At 31.3% G+C, this 24,066-nt stretch overlaps 3 protein-coding genes across 5 annotated transcripts; all 3 read left to right on the forward strand.

Moving 5' to 3' along the window:
- Positions 1-2,622: 2,622 nt before the first annotated feature.
- On the forward strand, positions 2,623-5,190 carry LOC129291216 (probable disease resistance protein At5g66900). 3 transcript variants are annotated; one of them, XM_054928471.1, is made up of 5 exons: positions 2,623-2,762; positions 2,905-3,321; positions 3,424-3,782; positions 3,850-4,097; positions 4,183-5,190. In XM_054928471.1, exons 2-5 carry the CDS (start codon positions 3,025-3,027, stop codon positions 5,028-5,030), a joined length of 1,752 nt encoding a protein of 583 aa, XP_054784446.1. In that variant the 5' UTR covers positions 2,623-2,762; positions 2,905-3,024; the 3' UTR covers positions 5,031-5,190. The 3 variants fall into 3 exon arrangements, with proteins under 3 accessions (XP_054784446.1, XP_054784445.1, XP_054784448.1); XM_054928470.1 differs by having other exon boundaries at positions 2,628-2,762; positions 2,969-3,321; XM_054928473.1 differs by having other exon boundaries at positions 2,674-2,762; positions 2,909-3,321.
- A 10,595-nt stretch (positions 5,191-15,785) lies between these two features.
- On the forward strand, positions 15,786-20,161 carry LOC129290972 (disease resistance protein ADR1-like). Its single transcript, XM_054928038.1, has 5 exons — positions 15,786-16,131; positions 19,122-19,206; positions 19,285-19,639; positions 19,739-19,830; positions 19,978-20,161. Exons 1-5 carry the CDS (start codon positions 15,786-15,788, stop codon positions 20,159-20,161), a joined length of 1,062 nt encoding a protein of 353 aa, XP_054784013.1.
- LOC129290973 (probable disease resistance protein At5g04720) lies at positions 20,162-21,174 on the forward strand. Its single transcript, XM_054928039.1, has 2 exons — positions 20,162-20,240; positions 20,309-21,174. The coding sequence occupies exons 1-2, from the start codon at positions 20,162-20,164 to the stop codon at positions 21,172-21,174; spliced, it is 945 nt and encodes a 314-aa protein (XP_054784014.1).
- Positions 21,175-24,066: the final 2,892 nt, after the last annotated feature.

A 24,066-nucleotide genomic window follows, 5' to 3' on the forward strand; every position in this document is an offset into this window, starting at 1 on the left:
TATTACAAGTTTTCTCTTTTACTCTTCATTGAATATTAGAGAGAGAAAATGTATTATTGAAATATGTATATTTAATAGGAATAAAATTAGAAACTTATTAAATTTTAAGACGGAGTTAATGAATTTTAAGGTTTTCCTCAGTACCGGTGAAACATGTTAGAAGTGACTTATAAATAGGGCTAGAGAAGTATTTTATATGATGTTTTTAAACAAAATTATATATTTAAATAAAATTTATTAAATACATTTTTTATTTTTATTTTTTCAAAATATAAATATAAATATCCAAAAATACACTCCATTTAAAAAGAGAGAAATATACTAAAGAGGAAAGGGTGATGTTGAAAAATTATATTAAATGAAAATCTATTTTTATCAAGTTATTTTGTATCCCTTTAGTCCTATTTATAAATCACTTCTAATACATTTCACCAGTATTAAGAAAAATCTTAAAACTCATTAACTCTATTTTAAAATTTAATAAATTCTTAACTTTGTCCCTATTAAATATATATATTTTAATAACATATTTTCTCTTTCTAACATTCAATAGAGGGTAAAAGAGAAAATTTATAATAAAAATTTAATGACGTGATTTATAAATATGATAAAAAATTTTCTCTCTTTATCTTATAAATAAGATTAAAAAAAGTACTTTGAAATACCGAATTATCTCAAAAATATATTGTTTTATACAAAGCGAGTGTGATGTAATGTAAGGCCATGTTAATAATACTTGAAGAAAAATTATTAAATGAAAGGTTATTTTAAAAAAAACAACTAAATATATATATATATATATATATATTATTCCCTCCACGTACAAACGATGAGAAACCAAATTGACGTTGCATTTAGCCGATGAGTGTTACGACATGCGCACACGGAAATTACTGCTCCGTGGAGATGACTCCATTCAAATGATGCACGACTTTTGAGGCCTATTGACTTGGAGCCACCTGCGAAACTTCCAATAAGTTATGTTGCCATCAGCAATCTGAATAATATAAATTCATATTTATAATTTAATTTAATATTAAATTTTATATAATTTTATAAATTAATTATTTAAATACATTTTGAACAATTTAAATTTAATATTAATTTTTTTAATTTTTTATAAATTTTTATTTTGGTAAATATAATATTAAAAATAAAAATATAAATAATATTCAAACTAATACTTTTAAAAATATTTTTTTAAAAAAGGTGAGAATTAAAAAATTTAAATTTAAGCTATCCAAGTGTATCTAAATAGTTAGTTTATAAAAATAATAAATTTTTTTAATATTAAAATAAACTATTTAAATAAAAAATGTATTATAAATTTATTAAAATTTTTATAAATTTTTTAATAAATATAAAATATTAACTAAAAATGTAGATGGTCAAGATGGGACCATTATTTAAAATGATCCACGACTTTTGGGACCTATTGACTTGTGGCCAGTTGCAAAACTTCTACGAAGTTGCGTTCATAACTTCTAGGATGTTCATGACACCTACTTGAGAAATATTAAAATTATAATTTTATAAATTAATTATTCAAAATATATTATAAAAATTTAAACTTTACTATTAATTTTTAAATATTTTTATAAAATTTTATTTTAATAAATTTAATATTAAAAATAAAAATAATATCCAAACTGGCATCTTTAAAAAATATTTTTAAGAAAAAAGTTGTGAGTTTAAAATTCTAAATTTGAACTGTTCAAAATATATTTCACTAATTAATTTATAAAAAAATTTATATTAAATTAAATACATTTTTAAATTAAATTTATAATAAAATTATTTATTAAAAATTTTATAATTTTTATTTTAATAAATATAAAGTAAAAACTTAAAAATTGTAGATGGTAGGGATGTCATCACTGAAACCGGACGCACATCTTTCACATTCATGTTTATGTATTAAAAAGTTAAAAATAAAAAGAAACACGAGTTTTTTCTTGTTTCTTTTTATTAATAAAATATAGAAAACGTTCTTGCGTGGAATTTTCAAGATCCTTTGTCAGGGAGGCATATAACCCCATTGACTACATTCGCTATCGCAGGCTGGTCTCCTCCAGTTTATGGCCTTCATCTTCTATTGACTGGAACAGCTCCGGAGCAGCTAGTTGAGGTTGAGAGGATCGGGAGCAGAAAAGTAAAGATAGTGAAGATGGAAGTAGTTCTGGAGCTTGTAGGGAACCAGCTTTTGGATCTAATCAAAAGGGCTCTCAAGCATGCAGACACAGCGCGAGGCCTCGAGTCCACCATGGAATTGTTGGGTCAATTGTTTGCAGAGATTCAACAACTGTCCAGGGAGGCGAATGTGGAATCTCAGGTACTCGAGAAACTCCAGGAGAGTATGAACAAAATACAAAACGCTCTTCTTAAATACTCCAAAGTCGGGTGGCGTATTTGGCTCGCGCCATTTTACCAGAAAAAAATGGAGAACGCAGTGAATGAAATGAAAGAAATCATGCAGTTGCATTTGCCTTTGCTGACGTTAAGGAATGTTCTTAAATTGCTCACGGGAAATAGGACTCCTGATTAGACCAATCATATTGGCAGACCAGAAATTTTGGCAAGGGGTGATCTTGAAATATCACAGCCTGAGTCTACACTGGAGTTGCATGCTCCATTGTTGGAAAAATTGAAGTCTTTCGTCATCATGGATGGTGGCGATCATCAGGTCCTTAACTTGACCGGCTTTGCCGGCTCCGGCAAGACCACCTTGGCCAAACAGCTCCGTCATGATCCGGAAGTCCGAGGTAACCCCCTCTTCAATCAATGTACACAGTAGAATTATAATTAACGTCGGAAAAGTTTTTGTTTCAGTTCTGTTTAAGATACATCCATACTACATAGAGTAATGAATGAATAATATATTTATCTTGATTCCTATATGCCTAGACAGTATCATTCAAATGGAATAATAAATTGAAGTATGATGCCAAGGACTAATCTGGATGAACAGAGAGGTTCGGCGATAATATCTTCGTCGTAGATTCATGGATTGAAAGCAATGAGGTTATGGCAGAGCAATTGCTTGAAGAGTTGCGTGAAAAAGGGAACAATGAGGCTGTGTTTCTGGTGCTGGATAATTTTGAGCCTGGCTTTATAGGACTTGTTAAGCAGTGCATGAATTGGACATCATCAAATCCTAAATCCAGAATTTTGGTGATTTCAAGAGTTGATATCCCAGATTTGGGCACCAGGGAGACCATGACACCACTGGGTGAAGATGATGCAATCGAGCTTTTACGTCACTCTGCAAAACCAATTGGCACCACCCCCTTCAATTTACCAGAAGATAGTATTCTCCGACAGGTCCTTTCTCTCTAGTTAACCTTGGTTCATAATTAATCATCTCATTTTCTTTATTAATTTCACAATTTTAGTGAAAAAGGATCAACTTGCTTTTACCATCAGGTTGTAAGAAGTTGTGGAGGTTTTCCATTAGCCATCATAATAACTGGCAGTGAACTCAGGGGCATGCCCGTCGAAATCTGGAAAAAGAAGTGGAGAGAATTGTCACGGAAAGGAGACTATCCTCCTTCAGAGGCGCTTACTTATCTCCATAACTCATTAATTGTTTTGAATGGTTTTAAAGATGCTAATGATAAATTCTTCATGGACCTTGGCTCATTCCCTGAAAATCAAGTTATCCCTGTTACTGCCTTAATCGACATGTGGGCAGAACTTTACGAAGAAGACGATGACGGAATAGATGCGATGAACCACATCCACCAATTGGCTTTCATGAATTTGGTTTGTAAGGTGGTTCAAAGGTAAATATCTCATTTATTAAGTTCGTACAGATTAATCTATATGCACATGATATTTTGACTTAACCAGGCGAATTGGAAGCGATGAAGACAATTGCTACAATAACCACATCCTAGCTCAGCATAAAATTCTCAGAGAGTTGGCCAACAAATATTCGAGCGAGGGGCATGTATTGGAGAGGAAAAGACTAATTCTTGGGAATGATCCTCCCCAAGGGTGGCCACAACGGACTCAGAGCTGGTTCTATTATTTTCTATCACACCTCATAGGATCAACAGGGCAAAGGATAGCTGCTCGTGTATTATCTATATCCACTGGTTTGTTTAATTTCCTCTCTTTTGACTTCCCACTTATAATTTTTTGTTATTTGGTTAATTTCATATATTATTATCTCTACTGCAGATCAAAACGTCACTCCAGATTGGTGCGACAATATTCAACCAACTGAAGCTGTGGTTCTAGTTTTGAATATTTTCAAGACTTCAGATTACACGTTACCGAAATTCATGAAGTCAATGGGAAACCTGAAAGTTCTTATACTCACCGGTTATGCTTACTGTTTCACAGAGTTAAGAAATCTCGAGCTGCTTGCTTCCTTAAGAAGCCTCAAGAGAATCAGATTGCGGCATGTTTCTGTTCCGTCCCTTTGTGACTTGAAGAACGTGACCAAGTTGTCATTTTACTGTTGTCAAGTGAAGAAGGCTTTTGAGGATAGTTCCATCGAATTCTCATCAGCTTTGCCAAAACTGGAAGACTTGAACATTGAGTATTGCATTGATTTGATTGCGTTGCCTTCTGGGCTCTGCTCTGTTGTCAGCTTGAAGAAACTCAGCATCATTAGCTGCCACAAATTTACTGGACTACCCCAAGAAATTGGGAGGCTTGAGAATCTGGAATTACTGCGGATTAGTTACTGTGCTGATTTTGAAAATTTGCCAGGGTCAATCACGCAGATGAGTCATCTAAGCATCCTGGATATCTCACATTGCGTAAGCCTGAGGGAAATACCAGACAAAATTGGGGAGCTGCAGAATCTAAGAAAGCTTTATATGACAGGCTGCTCAATACATGAAATGCCAGACTCGGCCATGAAATTGGAGCATTTAGAGGTGGTGATATGCGATGACTGTACATCTCATTTATGGGAAGTGATCAGTTCAGGGCTACCTAACCTCAACGTAAACACTGCCCAGACAGACATTACCTTGAATTGGCTTTTGGGCTCTGGCTTCCAAGGTTTTATCCTTTAATTAAAATCACAAACAAACTGCTCCATTGGTTTTGCTTGTTTCTTTTCATCTTTTGTCGTTTGAATCAATCATTTTTTGCTGTAAACTTGCACAATCCTGTTATGTCACTTAGACAGATGTTTGTGTTTGATGTCCACTAAAATATACTTAAAATAAATTGTCATGCAGTTACATCATGTTTATGAGTTTCACTCTTTGTCTCAATTTATTTTTATTTTTTAATAATTTTATACAAATTTTATAATCATGAAATGATGGCATTTAATCTAAAAGATTCAATCATTTAAATTCGTAAACTTGGATTACAGACACGTAAAAGTTCATTATTGATTTTTCTTGTTTCTTTTCATTTTTAATTTTTTGTTGTCTGAACGAATTATTTTCTACCGTAAATTTGTACAACCGTGTATGTCACTTGAAAACTTTGAGACGGATGTTTGGATTTGATGTTCACTAGAATAATATTTTTTCTTATTTATAAGTTATTTCTATCATATTTTGCAAGAATCAAAGAAATTCTAAATCTCATTATTTATGTTTAAAAAATCAACAAGTTTCTGACTTTATTTCTATTAAATATACATACCTTAAAAATCAAATACTTTGGCATTTAATAACCTTTTCAATATTTAATAAGAGCAAAAAGATAAGTATGGATATAATAATTATTGAGATATCATATAAATAGGACCAAAACAAATACTCTCTCAATCTTATAAATAGGACTAGAAGAGAAAGTAATAATTTTAGTATTGATACAGACATGAATTAATTATTGTGAAGCTAAAATAAGCACTAATTGTTAATTAAAAATTAATTAATTAAGTATTCCAATTTATTTACAATAAAAAGTCTCTTAATCATCCATGATTCTGTCAATTTTATCAGTAAAATGAATAATTAAACATTGACATAGGATAGCAAAACGTACCACCAAAGGGCTGTCCATGTGTTGGTGAGTGACCATTGGTTGTGCGTGGGATGTTAGTCCATCACGTGACTCTCATCCATCAGCCTCAATCTTGCACACTTCTAGTAGGTACGTCCTCGGATAGGTGAATTCTCAAAACCACAACGACTTTGGATGATACTCCATATAATATAATTAAGATATGACATAAAATAATATTCCTGGATTAATGATTTCGAGCAATTGTGGTACAACCTCACTTGTCTGAAAGCTTCACTAATTAAAAAGGTAATCACGTTCGAGACCTAATCTCAAAGTTTGATGAAAATATTTTCTTGAAGTTAAATAATTTGTTCCAAGTTTGTCCTATTAATTGACCTAAACAGTGCACGGCTTCAGTCATCATTTTCTGTCTCAATTGCCAGATCGAATTTCAACACTACCATATAATTGGTTTATGATTTAATTCCATGTCCTTTTCTCTTATCATAACAGCGGACTTTCCCCAAAAGACCAATATTTTCATTGTTGCTAACTTTTAGGGGTCCATTTAGTATGATGAAGTCAAAATGATTGAAATAAATATGAAAATGAAATTAAAATTTTTGTGTTTGGTTTACTAAAATCACATGGAATTAGACTTCCACATGAAAACCATTTTCATCAAAATTGATGGAACTGAGTTCCATCTCAAAAATTCAATTTTCAAAATCGATCTTCTCAATTTCTTTTTTTGCCCTTCCTTTCATCCCCCGAACTGACAGCAACTTTTGCTGCGAATGGCAAGGATGACCTAGAGTCTATGAACAGCGAGGATGAACTAGGATCTTCGATGACCTCCAACAGTTATGCAATCTCTCTTGCTGATAGCAAGTCTTCTTTTTCACGGCATCAGCAACAATGAAGGCTTCCATTTGGTTTAGGTTTGGTTAGGATTTCAAAGGAAAAAAAACCAAAATTTAAACCAAATTCCATTTGGTTTTTAAATTTATGAAAACAAACCAGGTTCTAATAATAATCAATTTTATTTGATTTTTATTGGATTATTTTGATATTGTCAGTTTTGTTTAATTTTGCTGACCCTTAACTGCTACAATGGGATTAAATGTGGAGCCAAAAAGGTAAGTTTAGTTTGTTTACCAATAGGACGTGCTTCTCTCTTCTTTTGAACTCGGCGGAGAAGGCTTCTAGCATTGTGGGAAAACGTCCAGTCCAGAGTCTCTTCAACGAGCAACCCACAAAGAAGGAAGCATCATAACATAAGATGGAAGCATGCATGCGGTTGGTTTTGATGCTCATCAACTTGATAAGATATGGATAGTTAAGATTTTAATTTGGATAGTTTAAATTTAAAAATTTTGTTTTATATTTTTTAAAATAAAAATTTTAATAAATTTACTTTATCATCAATTTAAATAATTGAGATTTAATTTTGATAGTCCAATTTAATATTAAAATTTTTTATAATTCTTTTTATATATTAATTATCCAGATGTATATTGGATAATTTAGATTTGATATTGAAAATTTTTATTTAATATATATAATGTTAAAAAAAAATAATATCCAAACTAACATCTTTTCTTAAAAAATATTTTTCTTGAAAAAAAAAAAAAAGTTGCAAGACCAACTTAGCCAAACAGCTCCGTCATGATCGGCCAGTCCGAGGTAACCCCCTCTTCTATCATTATACACCGTAGAATTATAATTACTGATGGAAGAGATTTTGTTCCAAAGCACGCATTTTCATCCTATTTATCTTGATAACTATAGACCTAGTCACTGTCATTCAAATGGAATAATGAATTGAAGTATGATGCCGAGGACTCAACTGGATGACCAGATTGGTTCAGGGAAAATATCTTCGTCGCAGATTCATCGATTGAAAGCAATGAGGTTGTGGCAGTGCAATTGCTTCAAGAGTTACGTGAAAAGGGGAATAATGAGGCTGTGTTTCTGGTGTTGGATAATTTTCAGCCTGGCTTTGTAGGACTTGTTGAGCAGTGTATGAATTGGATATCATCAAATCCTAAATCTAGAATTTTGGTGATTTCAAGAGATTTGGGCACCCGAGAGACCATGACACCAGTGGGTGAAAATGATGCAATCCAGCTTTTACGTCACTTTGCAAAACCAGTTGGCACCACCTCTTTCAATTTACCCGAAGATCCGTGTTCTCCGACAGGTCCTTTCTCTCTAACCTTGGCTCATGATTAATCATCTCATTTCACAATTTTAGCAAAAAGGATCAACTTGCTTCTATCATCAGGTTGTGAGAAGTTGTGGAGGTTTCCCATTAGCAATCAAAGTAATTGGCGGTGAACTCAGGGGCAAGCACCCTGATATCTGGAGATAGAAGTCAAAAGAATTGTCAGGAGTGGAGACTATTCTCCTTCAGGGGCGCTTACTTATCTCCATAACTCATTCAGTGTTTTGAAGGATTTTGAAACCGTTAGAGAATTCTTCATGGACCATGGCTCATTCCTTGAGAATCAAATTATCCCTGTTACTACCTTAAGCGACATGTGGGCAGAGCTTTACCAGGATGACGATGATGGAATAGATGTGATGAACCACGCCTGCCAATTGGCAGACATGAATTTGGTTGATAAGGTGGTTCAAAGGTAAATATACTTATGCCAGCTCAGCAAATAAACTTTGTCTCTTATGTATGTATCCCATTTCTTGAGTTCGTACATGATATTGTCACTTAACCAGGCGAATTGGAAGTGATGAAGACGATAGCCACAGTAACCACATCCTAACCTAGCATAAAATTCTCAGAGTTGGCCAACAATTATTCAAGCGAGAGCACAGTATTGGGGAGGAAAAAACTAATTCTTGGGAATGATCCTCCCTAAGGGTGGCCACAATAGACTCACAGCTGGTTCTGTTCCTTTCTATCACCCCTCGTAGGATCAACACGGTAAAAATTAAAATGTTTCTACCCCGGGTGGTTTGCTACCCGGTGTAGAAAGTTATAATTTTTTTAAAAAAAATTAAAAAAATTAAAAAATATTATCCACACCCGGTATACATATAATCCGTGTAAAAAGTATCTTAATTTTTTTTAAAAAAAATTAATTTCTACACTAAGTGAAGGCCTACCTAATGTAGAAATTATCTAACAATTTTTTTAAAAAAAATAGTTTCTAGATTAGGTGGGGGTTTGCTTGATGTAGAAAGTGTCTTAATTTTTTTTATAAAAAAGCACTTTCTTAAAATAAATTTTAAAAAATTATTTAATTTCTGCATTGATTCTATATATTTCTGGTGCAAAAACTACTTTCTACACCCATTGTCATATAAACCAACGTAGAAAGTCTAATATTATTTTTAAAAATAAAATAAATAAATTGATGAACTTTCTATACAAGTTATTTAATAATAAGTGTGGAATTTTTTTCAATTTCTTAAAAAATAAAAATTTAAAAAAATAGTGATTTTTTACACCTTGTATTTCAAACAACTAGTATAGGAAGTTCAAAATAATTTTTTAAAAATAATATTTTTAAAAATTAAAAATTAAATGATCATTTTACCAATACTAAAATATAATATGAACTAATACTCTCTCTGTTAAAAATGTATGACATTTTTAGTGTTTCAAAGTATAATCAATATAATTTTTTTAAAAGTATTCATAATAAACAAATCACTTTATATTTATTTTAAAGTAAAACACCTAATTAAGTAAGGATATGTATATTAAAATATTATGTTAGTTTGAAGATAAGTAACTTTATAAAGGATAAAATTTGATTAAAAATACCTTATATTTTTAACAAAATGAGTATATTATTTGATATGAATAGTCATGTATTATTTTTAAGAATATAACACATATTAAGTTTTCAATTAAAGATGTATTTTAATTCAACTAAAAAAAAAGAAAGACATAAGACTTGAAAGGTAGGAAATTATAAGTTCAAATTTTATAAGTAACAAACATGTGAGGTAGCATCAAGGGGTGGTGATGTGTTGTGAGGTGGTGCGCACAATACGGCGTGAAATAAAAATATATAACTTTTTTCACCCATTATGTTAAGTAACTGATGTAGAAAGTGCCTATAATTTTTTTTTTTATTGGAAACACCTTTCACACTAGACTTATAAGCACTTTTTACACCAACGTACAGATTATAGAATCAAAGTAAAAAATCATTTTTAATTTATCTAAAAAGATTATTTTGTAATAGTGGAAAGTTGAAAGCTTGAAAAATTTTAGTTGAATTAATGAGATTTAGTTTTTTTATTTTAGTAAAAATATTAAAAATTACTTATAAATAGAACGAATATATACTTCATTCGTTTAAAAATATTAGATATTTCTAACTCAATTTTACTACCAATAAAATAATTACTTATTTTCAAACGAACTCTATCTTTTTATATTTATCCCTATTTAATAGAATATTTCACCCTAAAATAAATATAAAGTGATTTATTCAAGCGGAGCACTTTCAAGCCAAAAAAAATAAGGATACTTTTGAAAAAAATAATAATTATGCCTTGAAAGATTAAAAATGTCTCACATTTGTTAACATTTAATTTCTCAAAAAATACCTTATATTTTTCAATGGAGGGAGTACTATTTACACTCTGCCCATCCATACCACTTGCCTATTAACTTCAATATTTTAAGCTCTTGGTATTTCCCCTAACTAAAATATTATTCCGTTCAGTCCTATTTATAAGTCATTTCTATCAATCTCATCAATACCAATATAACAAAAATATAAGGAATAAAAGTAAGTAAAATTTTAAATATAACTCTCAAGTAAAAAGCAAAAAGTAAATAAATAATATAATATAATGTTTTCTATTTTTTTCTCTCTTACTTTTTAATGGTAGTTTGAGAATTTCAAATTGAAACAAAACAATCCCATTAACTAGTAACTTAAAAAATAGACAAAATTATACCTTTAAAAGATGATTAATATATAGAATTGAAGGAGAATTGTCATGCATGGACACCACGGTAGGTAGAAAGGATAGTAACATTGACGGATTAAAAAAGAGAGAGGAGATTTAGAATATTTCTTCTATTTTCTTAATAGCATAAGAGATACATCCAAACAATAATAGAGATTATCTCTCATGAAATATTAAAAGAGAAAGGTAAACTTTTCTTAATAAATAACGGCAAAGGTGCCATTTGCACCAATTTTAGTTGGTAATATTTCTTGTATTTTTATCTATTATAAGCTATATTCAGTCTTTTTTATTAAAAATAAATAAAAATATTAAAACTCATCATTAACTCTATCTATGCTATTTTTTTTTTACTTTATCTATACTAAATATGATTCTTAAAAATTTCTACTTTCCTAGAATAAAGGTAAAAACAAAAATTTATAAGAAAGTTAATATGATACCTTAATAAAAGAATCACAAAACCCCTTTTCCAAACGACTTACTGTATTGAATTAATTATTTAATTTAATTTTGTATAGCTAAAACTTAGAAGTTGCTTTCCTTATTTATAACTGCAACTTTTTGTATATCTTCTTGGCATATTCTTGCAATCAAAAATTTGTAACACTATATAAAAAAAAAGTTAAAAGTTAAAAGAATCCATAATTATAAGAAAATATAAAGCAACCAATATTCTTATATTCAAAAGTATCTATAGTCCCCACCCTCGACCATCACGGCCAGCCATTTCTTTGAAATTTAGGGCTGTGAAAAATAATTCCATTCACATCTTTCTTAATGTGTAATCGAACCGGTGGTCTTATCCTAGAAACTATCTTTGGTGCTCGTTAAGAAGAAGAGATGTGGATCGTCTAAATTTAAAAAATAAAATAAAAACTTGTAAAATTTTAATAAATCTTTTTATCAAAAATTTAGTCTGGACTAACTAATTAATTTATAAAAGTATAAATTTTTTATTATCAAATCGTACTGTCTAGGTTAAATCAGTACTGTTTATAGTAATAATAAATATATTTATTTAAAAATTATAATTTTATAAATTTTATTTTGTTGGTGATGATGATGATGATGATAAATACATTAAAAACTTTAAACCTGTACCGTTAAATTAAATCTGGATAGTTAATTTGGACGCCTAGATCTCATAGGATAATGCCGACCATGTTACTCATCATCATGACGACTACGCAAGACGGACCCTTTCCGCTCGGTCTTCCTCAATCATCAATACAACAAGAACAAGAACAACAACAACAACAACAAGCTTTTACCTCACTAAATGAGGTCGGCTATATGAATTATAAGATGTTAATGTGCTCTATTATTTATCAAATTTTTAAAAATATTATTAATTAAGAGATCGTGTTCAACAATTTTTAAGAGTGTTCTCTTAGGCCTTCTTCTACCTCGCTTAACAAGGCTCAAAGTTATATATTTTACTCTTCTCACTGGTACCTCCCACAGTCTTCTTTATATATGCCCAAACCATCTCAAACGATTTTTTACTATTTTTTTCTCAATAGGTGCTACCATCACTTTTTTGCGTACGTGCTCATTTTCAATTTTATGTTTACGCGTATGTTCACACATTCATCGTAACATTCTCATCTCTATTACTCTAACTTTATGCTTTTGCTGTCCCATTAGAGCTTAGCATTCACTATTATATAATATAGCCGGTCTGATAGCAATATGATAAAACTTTCCTTTAAGTTTATTAGGCATCTTACAATTGCAAATAACTCCTTTAACTTTTCTCCAATTAAACCACCCAACTTGAATCCTATATAAAATATTCCCACTGATTTCGCCATCATTTTAAATAATGGCTCCCAAATATCTAAATTTTTTCACTTGAGGTATAATTTGATCTCCCAATTTCACTTTCAAATTACTATCGACTAGTCTCTTATCAAATTTACAATATAAATATTCCGTCTTACTCCTACTCAGATGAAAACCTTTCGACTCCAATATCCTTCTCCATAACTTAAGTTTACAATTAACCTCTTCTCTTGTCTCTGTTATAAGAACTATATCATCCGTGAAGAGCATACAATTGAAAATTTTTCCTTGAATATGTTCTGTCAAAATATTTAGGATCAAATTAAACAAATAAGGACTCAAAAATGATCCCTAATGTAGTTCAATCTCTATAAAAAAGTCCTTTGTTTGACCACTAGACGTTCTTATATTAGTTTTTATCCCCTTATATATATCTTATATGACTTTAATATAAGCAATCCGTACTCCCTTCTTTTCTAAGGCTTTTCAAAGTACTTCTTTTGGTATACGGTCATAAGCTTTTTTCAAATTAATAAAAACTACGTGTAAATCTTTATCTTTACAACGATACTTTTTCATTAATCGTCTTAGTAGATAAATCACCTCTGTAGTCAACCTACTTAACATAAAACCAAACTGATTCTCAAAAATACTTGTCTCCAATCTCAACCTGTGCTCAATTACTTTCTCCCATAATTTCATTGTGTGACTCATGAGTTTAATCTCTCTATGGTTAGTACAATTCTGAATATCCTCTTTATTTTTATAAATAAGAATTGATGTACTTCTCCTCCACTCGTCAGGCATTTTCTTGAACCATAAAATCATATTAAATAACTTAGTTAACTATTTCACCCTTTCTTCACCTAAACATTTTCATACTTCAATAGACATACAATCAGGTCCGTTGGCTCTACCATTTGCCATTTTCTTAAAAGCTTCATTTACCTCCTTATCACGTATCATTCGATAGAATGATAAATTTTGTTCTCCTTCATGGGTTACTAAATCCTCCAAGTTACTAGATGAATCCTCTCCATCATTGAAAAGTTTGGAAAAGTAAGTCTCTCATCTATTTTTAATTTCATCATCTGTAACTAAAATTCTTCCCTCTTCATCATCTATACATCTTACGTGTTCTAGATCTCTTGATTTTTTTTTCCTACTCTTAACAATCTTATAAATGTTTCGTTCTCCTTCTTTTATTTCAAGGTTCTTATAAAATTCTTCAAAAGCTTTAGAACGAGTTTCACTCACAGCTCTCTTAGTTTTTTCTTAGCCATACGGTTCCTCTCCTAATTTTCCTCATTGTTACACAAATGTGTGGCTTTAAAATAGCTTTTTTTATATTTGATTTTGTCCTATACACTATTATTTCACCATCAAGACTCCTTATCTCTCGAACCAGAATCTTTTGATTCCCCCAAAACTACTTTTGCAACCTCCCTTATATCGTCCCACATGATGTTAGCACTTTCCTGAGATTTCCAAATTTCTTTGTCCAAAAGATTCCACTTGAAAATATCTTGCTTCTCACCTTTTAATTGCCACCACCTAATCCTTAATGCTACTACTTGTCAACGTTTTTGAATTTTACTCATAATACACACATCGAGGACAAGGACCCTATGTTATGTCATTACAGCATCCCTGGGAATCACTTTGCAATTTTTACAGAGTCTTCTATTTGTGTTCCTAACCAAAAGAAAATCAATCTGTGACTTTGAGGCTCCACTTTTGTAAGTGATGAGATGTTCATCTCTCCTCTTGAAACAAATGTTGGCAATTTTAAAATCACATGCCAACGAGAAATCAAGAAAAGTTTATCCTTCATTGTTTAGCTCTTCAAAACCAAAACCACCATACACCCTCGCATATTGACCAATCTCCCTCTCGACATGCCCATTAAAGTCTCCTCCAATAAAAATCTTTTTACTCTGCGGTATGTGTTGAATCAACCCCTCCAGATCCTCTCAAAATAATTCCTTAAGATTAGCTTCTGTCTCAACTTGAGGTGCATAAGTGCTAACAATATTAATAGTCTCACGTCCAACTATTATTTGTAAGGAAATAATTTTGTCTCCAATTCTGCTAACTTCTACAATGTTATTCTTCCACTCCTTATCAATAATGATGCCTACTCCATTACGTGCGCTTACTTTTCCTATATACCAAAGTTTGAAACCTTGAATATCCTTAGTTTCTTCTCCACGCCATTTTTTTTTCTTGCAGGCATAGGATATTAATTTTTATTTGAATCATAACCCCTATAACCTTTATAGATTTACAATTCAATATTCCAACATTCCAAATACCAAATCTAATCTTGCTCTTATGGACTAACCTCTTTAGCCACGCATGTCCAGAATGACATGGTAGTCCTTGCTCATTTAACACTACATTTGGGCGTCGATGGAGCGGCTCTAACTCACTTATCACTATACTAGAGCCATGCAGCGTGTTACTTACGGGCAACGACCTAGCATTAACATTGTAATGTCTATTGTTCATGCTCATGATAGATTCAACAAAGTTTTACGTTGACTGTTGATGGCCTAACACAACCCTCCTCCCTTACCCGAGCTTAGGATTGGCTATAAACATAAGCAGAGTTTCCTCAATCACCAATAATTAATATATATATATATATACATATATATATGTGTGTGTGTGTGTGTGTGTGTGTCAATTACATTGACTTGACTCCAAGAGTCTTCCCCTCCCTTGCAATCAAGCTAAGCACGAGAAGATACATTGCCCAAGCAAGATTAGGATTAATGGCGGAGAGATTGTGAGTGGCCTGGGTTTCTGAATCAGAAAATTAAGTTGAGCTGCATAGCACTTATCCATCGACGATGGCGGATATTATTTCGCCGGCTTTTATACTTACTTTAGGAAAGGAGGCTAAGAGTATAATTGAAAAGGGTCTGAAGCATGGAAGAACAGCTCAGAGCTTCAACAGCACGGTTGATCTAGTGAGCCCAAAGCTTGTGAGAATTGAACAACTTCTCGAGACGACGTCGGACTAGTCAGCCCAGGACATAGAGGCTTTGCGAAGGATCAGGACAAAAATGCAAGAGGTTCGGGACAGATACTCCAAAATCGGATTCTGGAACTGATGCATGGCGCCAAGTTACCAGGAAGAGCTTGAGAATGCACACAACGAAATTGCACGTTTATTAACGGTTTGGGGTGCGGCAGTGACGACGGTGACTGTGCTCCAAGACCGAGCCGACCGACTTAGGGATACTGTTCCCAGCAATGATAATATTCGACGAGCAATGTTTAAGAATGATCACGAAACGATGTCGTCGAAGTTTACCGTGGGATGGAACAGTCCGTTGATGACAAATTTGAAGTCCAGCCTCATGAGAGATGGCGGAGACCGGATCCTTAACTTGACTGGTTTCACCGATTCGGGGAAGACCACCTTGGCCCGGCAGCTCTGTCATGATATCGATGTCCGAGGTAACCCTGTCTCTATAATCCTGCATCCACATACAAACGCATATATATACATATCCGGAGGATAGATTCACCTTGAAGTTCTTCTACACATGTCCGTTCATCTTCTTGTATCTGTTTATTTTGTTTTTATATTTTTCACTTATTTCTGTTGTTTCTAGTCATGCCCATAGAACTTAATTTCTTTGATCTTTTTTATATTGTTTTCTCATAATTATCTTTTGTTGATAAAATTTTCTTTTGTAAAAAAAAATCAGTAGATTTTTTCTGAACGGTTTAAATTTAAAATTTTTAACTTATAATGTTTTTAAAAAATATTTTTAGTGCAGTTTATCTTCATTTTTAATATTGTAATTATCAAAACAAAAATTTATAAAAAATATTAATATTAAATTTGAATCTTCTAAATCAAATCTGGATTGTTCGCATGGGTGACATAAAGAATTATTAAAAGCATTATAATTTTTTATTTTGATCAATATAAAATAAAAATATAAATTAAAAGTTTTAAATTGAAACAGTCCACATGTTAATAGGGATGATCAGCACCATGAGCATGAAAGATGAACTCAGATCTCAGGCGACTTTGGTTTTTTTATTTTTTTTTGTAAAATAAGCGACTTCCTTTGTGTTATATTAAAATTACTAATACTTTTTATTTATATTCAAAATATACATTTTAGTTTGATTTTTAATACCAATTTTTTATGTGTAATGATGTTAAAAAATTAAAAATTATTAATTTTTTTATAATTTATTTGCCTATTCTCTCCCTTTTATTTTAAATAAATTTAAATAATTTAAAAATATTTTGTTAACATTAATAATTTTTTTAAAATAAATCTAAATTACATTGATGAATTTATGTTTTATTATATTAAATTTACATTTCATTAAAATTTTAACATGTGTTTAAAATATTATTTTATCCAATTTATGTCTTTAAATTTATTTAAAAATTTATAATAAGAATAAAGGGATAACAAAACTTTTAATCTCTCAATTTTTTTTCAGTTATTAATTTGGTCTCTGGTCTCTCAAGTTTGATTTTTATCTATTTAGCGCTTGTCTGGATTTTAGTTTATATCTGACAAAAGTATATTTAGAAGATTCAACTATTTATTAAATTTGAAAAAAAGACATCCCAAATGTGGTTGGGAATTGGGATGTGCTTTTGAGGATTATTCAAATAAGCCTTTAGTCATTTAAATTTTCTTAAATTATCATGTTAGTTTTCTAAATTTTATAACGTAATTGATGTTCAAATTAATCTAATAGGAAAAAAGTATGTTAATTCTTTTGTTTTTTCAAATTTTTTATTTTGCTTTTTACTTATATAATTACACTTTTTCATTAATTTATTTGGTTTCCATCATGTTATTTTTCATATCAGTAGATTTTATCAGTGTTACTTTTTCTTTAAATAATAAGAACAAAATCAATAATTGAGGTAAATTATGAGATTAAATAAACAACTATTACACTTGAAGAACTAAATTGATAATTGAAACAAATTTGGAGATTTAAAATTTCATTATTTCAAGAATAAAACTGTGAACAAAGTATACTTTTATAGTTCTATTTATAAGGCCGAGAGAAAGTAATTGCTTTAGTCTTATTTATAAAACACTTCAATAAGTATTGTGTCTTTCTTTACTCTCTTGTCCTTATTAAATATTGAGAATGTTATTAAATGTTAGAGTATTTAATTTTTTTAAGTATATATATTTAATAGGGATAAAGTTGAAAATTTATTAAACTTTTAAATAAAGTTAAAGAGGTTTAAAGTTTTCATTGATTTTTAGAAAAAATGCTAAAAATAATTTATAAATAAAACTGCATGAAGTATGCGTTAATTTTTTTACGTAATTTAAATGATGTTCAAATAACATCTATGTTTAATAGAGAGAGACATTTTGATCCCACATCTATAGCTTAACAATCATCAAACAAACATTGACTAGGGGAGGAATTCGGATAGGTTTTACAAATAAAAGAGGAGTTTGTGTAATTAAAATAAAACAAAGCAAGGGTTGGCGTTTGGACGAAAATTTGAGTAACCAAGGCCCAACCTAATCCACTGAAAAAAGGAGCGCAGCAATGAACCAACTCCATAGAGTTGAGTGAACGTTGCATTTAGGCAGGAAGTGATGCACGAGAGGACATACCCTCGACCACAAAATGGCGTGGATAGGTACCTGTTTTTTATTGCGCCAAACTTAAATGCGTTGCCATTTTTTTATAAATCGGCAATAACTACAAAACTAAAAGATTCTTAACACTATCAAACTTACACAAAACTTGTTTAGCGCAAAACCCCAATCCTGACCTTGGTCAACCAATCTTGCCCAAGACAAACTACTTTTTTTTGTGCAGGTTTGGCTTCCTAGGCTAGTTTTGCATATGTATTTTCCCCTCTGTCTTCACGAAACACCCCATTGTACTCACTTCACTTGTAATAACATCGAGCTTTATGCTAAGCACGATGCATTCTTTATTATTCTCACACGCACTTGACTTTTTAAGGAAATTATAGTAAAAGATATTGGAAATTTGCTTGATTATTTAATTCGATTCATATTTTTGAAGGCTTACTTTTTTGACACGTTTGGTGTACATCCTAAAAATCGCAACGCTTTGACCTCTTTCCCGAAAATCAATGCAAAAGTTAGTATACTTTATTATTTTTTATTAATCTCATATGAAATTATATATATTTCCATTAAAAATAAAAATATTTTTCAATTAAACATCATAAAACATATTCATTGCGATTTTAGTTTAATTTTTAGTTTTGTAGGAAGTTGGTTAAAATTAAATTGTTAACAACAACGCAAATTGAGCTCAATACCCTGAAAACAAAATTTCGAAACATTCCCAAATTCTATAACCTATAATTACTTAAAAAGCAAGTCCTCGTCCTAGCATACTATATATGACGTTATATAAGGACTGACATTCAAAATTCTGTTGGGGCTGATCTGGATGAACAGGTTGGTTTAGCGACAATATCCATTTTGTGCCCGAATGTTCAAAGATTGAAAGCGATGGAGACCTGGCTAAGCAAATGGAACGCGAGTTCGGTTAAAATGGGAGCGAGACGGTGTTGCTGTTGCTGGATGACGTGGAGCCTGGCTCAGAACAACTTGTTACCAGGTGGAGTAATGAGATGTCATCAAATACTAAATCCAAGATTTTGGTAATTTCAAAAGATACTCTCCAAGGTTTGGGCATCCCAGTGCAGATGACGCCATTGCGTGAAGAAGATGCCATCGCTCTTTTACGTCATTTTGTTCAACCAAGTGGCACGACCTCCTACACTTTCCTCCCTGACAATGACACTCTCCTACGGGTCGTACAAGTCTGTGGATGTTATCCGATGGCCATCAAAATAATTGGCCGGGATCTCCAGGGCCAGCCCATTGAGTTCTGGCAGAAGAAGTTGAAACAATGGTCGAAGAAAGGTCATACTGATACAGAGTTGCTTGCTCATCTCCGTCGTTCCTTGAGTGTTTCCAAAGAATTTCAAAACATCAGGGAATTCTTCATGGACCTCGGCTTATTCCCCAGAAATAAAATGATCCCCGTTACTGCCTTGTTTGACATGTAGATAGAACTTTACCAAGAAGTCGAGGATGACATAGATGCCATGATCCACATCCACTATTTGACCAACATGAATTTGGCTGAAGTGGTTCGAAGGTAATTAGTATATTAAGCTACCACTACATTGAAAAACAAAAAATTGGTAATCTATTTATTAGGCGATTTATTTCACGCACCCACACACCGATGACTTGGAACAAATTAATTTATATGCGTACTCTCGTGGTCTTGTGAATCAACCAGGCGAATTGGAAGTGATGAAGACAATTACTACAAGAATCACTTCTTAACCCAGCATAGTATTCTGAAAGAGCTGGCTAATAAATATTCAATCGAGCAGGGGGAAGCATTCGAGAGGAAAAGACTAATTGTTGAAATAAGTGGGAATGAACCTCCAGAACGGTGGCAACAGAAACAGCCGCAGTGAATGATCTATGCCTACTTGCCATTGTTGAAAGGACCAACGCAGCAAAGGGTAGATGCTCGTATATTATCCATTTCAACAGGTTTGTGCTTCTCCCATAGTTTCTTTTTCTGCTTCTTTCTCTTCCACTTGATTGGTGATGTATTGCAGATCAAGAGGTCACTCCAGATTCGTGGGTAATTCAAGCGGCCCAAGCTGAGGTTCTGATTTTAAACCTTAAGACTACCGAATTTACATTGCCGAGATTCATTAGGGAAATGAGAAACCTGAAAGTTCTCATCCTGATCAATTATGTGGATCGCTGGTTCACTAAATTCAAAAACTTCGAGCTGATTAGTTTTCTACAGACTCTCAGGAGAATCAGATTGCAGCAGGTTTCAGTTCCATGCCTCTGGGAATCCAAGAACCTGCACAAGTTAACGCTTTACATGTGTGAAGTGTCCGCAGCTTTTGAGAACAGTTCCATGAAGTTCCCAAATTTGGTAGAGCTGAACATTGAGCATTGCAAAGATTTGGTGAAGCTGCCTGATGGGCTTTGCGACATTGAAACCCTAGAGAAGCTCAGCATCAGTAATTGCTCTAAGTTTATGGAACTTCCGCAAGAAATTGGAAAGCTGAAGAACTTGATATTACTACGGATTAGTTACTGCGTGGAGATCAAGGAACTACCAGAGTCAATCACAGAGCTCGAGAGCCTAAGCTTTCTAGACATATGCTGCCTGAACATCAAGAAGTTACCGGACAACATCGGTGAGTTGAGGAGTCTAACGAATTTGAACATGTCGGATTGCTCTATAAGTAGTCTGCCTGACTCGGTGACGAGATTGACGCATTTAAAGAGGGTGACATGCGATGGATATACATATCATCTTTGGGAAGTTATCCAGGGTTTCATAGACTTTGAACTCAAGGTTGAGACGGACAAGAGCGTTAACTTAAATTGGCTTCGGGGTGACTTTGAAGGAGATGACGAGGGTGGCATAACCATGAAAATGGATAGAGATGATTATTCATAACTGGTGAATGCATTTTTCAGCTCTGAAGAAGAAAATAAAAAAGTTTTGCTTTCAATGCACTAGCTACCAAACAGTTGTGAATTGACATGCCTTTATGTTTATTAACTTGTGTTTGTTTTTGTTTTTTTCACTTTTCTTTTTCTGGTTCGTTGTCTGAATGAATCTCCTGCTGTGAATTTGTACAAGAATGTTGGTTGACTATTACTAGACAACCAATACTCAGAAGCCAGCCTCCGTTTCTAATATGGGATCAACGGGATGTAACTTTTCAGGATCTTTCCAAATTCATTAATTGACCTTTTCTTTTGCACCAAAAAATATAGCCACAACCAAAAAAAAAAACAGAGAAAGAAGAAATTAATTTGTTTGAAAAATCAGATCGCTACAAAAAAAAAATATGGTAATTGCCACGATTTTTTTCCTTCATTAGCTACGGTTTAAACCGTAGAAATGATAATTTCCCACAGCTCTTGAAAACTGTAAAAATATTTATCCTAAGTGATTTTTTAATGAACTGTGGCAATACCCACAGTTCTGACAGGACCATGGAAAGAGTCACAATTGTGTCATAATTGTGGCAGTATCCAAATTTTGGCTTTTCTCACAGTTTTAAAAAAACTGTGGGAAATGATTATGTAAAATTAAAAAAATATTTTGATATTATTATATATTATAAAAAAATTGTCTAAATGTAATTAAAAAAATCCACGATTCAATTAATATTTTAATTAGTCTAGAAAATTAAAATCTAATCCCACATCACTGATTAAGTGCTGGTTTTATGATTCTGTAGCTAGTGGTTTAATTAATTCACTCCAAACATATTAATTTAATCTGATGAGAAATTAATATAAGAAGCATTGGTTAATATTAAAAATGAGTAAATTTATTAAAATATGATTCATAATTTACCTAGTCATATATATATATATATATATATATATTGCGCAAACTGAAGATCATATATTACATTAAAGAAGATGAAAGAACAAGGATTTGAAACACACCACCAGAGCTTGCATCTTCGTAGAGTAACAAGTTGCTAAAGAAAGAGGAAAAATTACATATCTAATACAAAAACTGTGTGCACCATACAAAGGTGGAAAAATTCTTAAAGAAAGAGGCAATCTTTTTTAACTCTGTACAGTACACCTTCAACTCCAACAAAAAAAAAAAAGATGAAAGAACAGAAAAGATAAGAATATTAAAGAAATATATCAAAAAGATAAAAGCATAAAAGAAAAATACTAGAGGATGAGAAAAAAGAAAGGCGGATGAAGAAGTTTTACTATTACTAGTGAAGGAGCATAAAAGATAAAATAAAGAAAAAATATACCCAATGACAAAGAAAATAAAATGCAGATGAAGTTTTAAAAGATGAAGAGGTAGAACTTTACTTTAGAAGATGAAAATAGAGGCTAAGTGTGCTTTCGCGAGCAGCAAGAACCTGGTGCACAATTAGTGCGAATGGAAAAATGAGAGAGAAGATCTAAAGCAAATAAAAAACAAAAGAGCAAGTACAAATTTAAAAGAAATATTTGGATGCTCCCAAGGTTTGTCAAAACTGTGGGAAAATATTTATCAAAATATTTTCCCATGATTTCTAACAAATTCGCGAGACTTTCCACATTTTTTGTCAAAAAGCGTGGGAAAAGCCACGATTTATAAAAATTGTGAAAAAAAATTGTGGAAAATGCATGGTTTTTTTGGCAATGAATTGGTTATTAAATGGATAAATGAACTGGTTTGAATTAAGATCCGATCTGCGTTGCGGTATTGCAGTAAAATAGAAAGGGAATAATTTGGAAAATATTCCATCAAAGGTATCAATTGGTCAAGGAATCGAGAGGTAAATAGCTAGGAAGGGAAAGCTAAACTTTGCATGAAGCAGTGGACTTTTCCATGTCTGGTTCACTAAAAATTATTTCTAGAAAGTGAAGCCTTATACTTTCTTCACAACTATGAAAGAAATTTATTGCCTCTTTGGTTTTAATTCCCATTTTTTATTTTTTTTAAAACACAATCATTAATCCCTATAAGTTTTATTAATATGTTTTAATGCTTGTACTTTTTTTTTCAGTATTTTCAATCCTTATAATTTCATAAAGATTGGTGACCTTTATTTCTTAAGTCCCTATAGTTTCAATTTTTTTATTGTTGTTAGTCCCCATAAGAACTAAAAACATTAAAAAAAAATTACAGAAACTAAAAGTCAAACTCAATGAAACTATAAAAATTAAATATTATATTTTTTTAAAAAAAAAATTTTTTACACATTTTTTAAAATTATTTTTCAGAACAAAACAAAATGAAAATCTGTTTAGTTATATTAATTCAAAAACAGTTATAAAATTAAAAAATAGGCCGATGTTAATGGTTGCAGGGAAGTAATTGGGATGGTTTGTGATAAAAACTATATTCTAATAATAAAATATATTTTGTTTTGAAAGCAAGAAAAATAAAAATAACTTTAATTTTTTTATTTTTTATTTTTAAAAATAAAAAATGATAATAGTTTTGAAAATAAATAAATTTAAAACTCTTATTCAAATGAGTTATTATTTTTTTTATTTTTAAAAACAGAAAATAGTTTTTAAAAGCAAAAACCAAACAGATTCTTAATGAACAAAATCCAAGCATGTTATGCTTTTCTAATATATAGTTATTATATATTTCCAAATTTTTCCTTAAAATACAAAATAAAATTTAATTAAAAGGAAATTTAACTAAAAGGACCTTTTTTAGCATGAAAAAGTAATATATTTATCTAAAAAGTAGTTAGACTTCTCAGAAATTATAAAATTAAAATCGGTAATCAACTATAAATTAAACTTTCTGAACATTTGTCAAGTTGAACTAATTAATTAAATATAATGAAAAATTAATAATTAT

Source organism: Prosopis cineraria, unplaced genomic scaffold, assembly GCF_029017545.1.
Source record: "Prosopis cineraria cultivar Desert tree isolate PC_DT_omini unplaced genomic scaffold, ASM2901754v1 PC13, whole genome shotgun sequence".
Taxonomy (NCBI): domain Eukaryota; kingdom Viridiplantae; phylum Streptophyta; class Magnoliopsida; order Fabales; family Fabaceae; genus Prosopis; species Prosopis cineraria.

Coding starts and splice junctions, on each gene's coding strand:
- LOC129290973 (XM_054928039.1), top strand. CDS start 20,162: ATGATCTATGCCTACTTGCCATTGTTGAAAGGACCAACGCAGCAAAGG. Junction 20,241..20,308: donor TATATTATCCATTTCAACAG/GTTTGTGCTTCT, acceptor GATGTATTGCAG/ATCAAGAGGTCACTCCAGAT.
- LOC129290972 (XM_054928038.1), top strand. CDS start 15,786: ATGGCGCCAAGTTACCAGGAAGAGCTTGAGAATGCACACAACGAAATT. Junction 19,640..19,738: donor ATCTCCGTCGTTCCTTGAGT/GTTTCCAAAGAA, acceptor TTTGACATGTAG/ATAGAACTTTACCAAGAAGT. Junction 19,831..19,977: donor TTGGCTGAAGTGGTTCGAAG/GTAATTAGTATA, acceptor TGAATCAACCAG/GCGAATTGGAAGTGATGAAG.
- LOC129291216 (XM_054928470.1), top strand. CDS start 2,663: ATGGATGGTGGCGATCATCAGGTCCTTAACTTGACCGGCTTTGCCGGC. Junction 3,322..3,423: donor AAGATAGTATTCTCCGACAG/GTCCTTTCTCTC, acceptor TTTTACCATCAG/GTTGTAAGAAGTTGTGGAGG. Junction 3,783..3,849: donor GTTTGTAAGGTGGTTCAAAG/GTAAATATCTCA, acceptor TGACTTAACCAG/GCGAATTGGAAGCGATGAAG.